The sequence below is a fragment of the Vicia villosa genome, unplaced genomic scaffold (genome assembly GCF_029867415.1).
Source record: "Vicia villosa cultivar HV-30 ecotype Madison, WI unplaced genomic scaffold, Vvil1.0 ctg.000621F_1_1, whole genome shotgun sequence".
NCBI classification, from domain to species: domain Eukaryota; kingdom Viridiplantae; phylum Streptophyta; class Magnoliopsida; order Fabales; family Fabaceae; genus Vicia; species Vicia villosa.
The window spans coordinates 609,619-611,499 of NW_026705279.1; the positions used below are offsets into that span (position 1 = coordinate 609,619).

The window sequence follows — 1,881 nt, forward strand, 5'->3', positions numbered from 1 at the left end:
GATAATAAATTCAATGAAGGGACTAAAGTAAAAAGACTCAATCAAAGAGATTTGTCGGAGAAAAAATTGGTATTTAACCTAATGAACGAGACACAAATTAAAGAAACACATGAAAATGTGTTTTTACTTGAATATTATTTTGACCAATTTTGATCCAATGGAAGTGAATATGTTGGAAAGAAAGCTAATGTTGATGCAAACTCCGATGTGAGAAAGAATATGCTGGTAAGTTAATATTGATGTAAACTCTAATGAGATAGAGAATATGCTAGTAAGGAAGTTAATGTTAATACATACTTTGATGATGGAGTTAATGTTGTTTTTGAATATGGTGACAATGTTAATGAAGGTTGTGAACAGTGAAGTTAATATTGAGTGTTGGGTTGTATGGTTGTACAATTTTACGTGCCACTATTATCGTAACGTGATATAGTTGTAGCTAGATCACTTTTGTTGCCAGTGTGATCAAAATTAAGATCTCTGAAGCAAGATTATAAAATAAAATGTGTTGAACTTTTTATGTTGGACCTGTCTTAACTAGGTCGGGTTTTATTAAAAAATCTTGAATTATTTTAAATAAAAAATTTGGCAATTCTTTCTAAAACATCGATATTTAAATAAGATTGGAGAGAGGCCTAGCAGCAGCGTCTCAACAATGGGATTATTAATTCCCCGTCAGTTAATATCAGATGGGAAAAACCTCATATGGGCAGGTTTAAGTGCAATATTGATGTGGCTTTTTCACAAAATAAGGTTGGTTTGGGTGCTTGCATTAGAGATGATACGGGTAAATTCATTGTAGCCCGGACAGAATGGTTTACGCCTTGTACCGATGTTGTTATTGGAGAAGCTCTAGGTCTTTTGAAAGCTTTAAATTGGGTCCATAATTTGGGGTACGACAATATGGATTTTGAGTTAGATGCCAAGCGAGTGGTGGATAGTGTGACCATTCCGAGACCAAATGACTCGGATCTTGGAGCTATTATTGGAGAATGTAACCGGTTGATGGCTCTTTTCTTTAGGAACTCTCATGTTAAGTTCGTTAGAAGACAAGCTAATGAGGTTGCTCGTGCTCTTACACGGGTGGCTCCATCTCTTGCTAGTTTTCATAATTTCTTTGATATTCCAGCATGTATTTAGAATATTGTTATTAATGAAATGAGTTAATCTTTTCCCGTAAAAAAAAAGTTTTAATATTTATTAATTTATTGATAACATCAAATTAAAAATTAAATTAATAATATTTTAAACATGTCACATCATATAAAAAAAGTTCACTCTATTTTGACAAATATCATTATTATAAACATTCATAATCAAAATCGATAGCATATTACTAAATTTATTTTTATAAATATTTTTTAAAAAAATTTGACATATTGATAATTGTTTCGGTTGGTCAAATATTTCTTGAAAATCGAAACTTAAATCTAATAAAACACATTGTAAAAAGATAAAACTCTGAGAATTACATCTAAAATAGCCAATACCTTGTAATTGCATTCAACAATCAAAACAATAATAAATTTTTCAATTATAAAATTAGAGTTCAGAGCTCTAAAATAATACTTAAAATTAAACCCTTTAAACATTAAATAATAAAATTCAATAGTTTTTTTTTAAAATTTGGTTAGTTTTTACAATATTATAAATATTTGAAATATTAAATTCATTAATAAAAAAGTAACTAATATATTATATAATGTAAGACCTAAAATATTTAATTTTAATAAAACTAATACTATTAATTAAATTAAAAATGTCAACAAAAATTTGAGAGTTAAGGACTTTTAGTCATACTTTGTCATTCAATAAATAAAAAATTATCAATCCATCCTCTAAAATCCAAAGGCGTTTTGGAATGATTATTTTGAAAATGTA

At 28.1% G+C, this 1,881-nt stretch overlaps 1 protein-coding gene across 1 annotated transcript; it reads left to right on the forward strand.

Moving 5' to 3' along the window:
* Positions 1-705: 705 nt before the first annotated feature.
* On the forward strand, positions 706-1,140 carry LOC131629844 (uncharacterized). Its single transcript, XM_058900645.1, has one exon. It carries the CDS (start codon positions 706-708, stop codon positions 1,138-1,140), a length of 435 nt encoding a protein of 144 aa, XP_058756628.1.
* Positions 1,141-1,881: the final 741 nt, after the last annotated feature.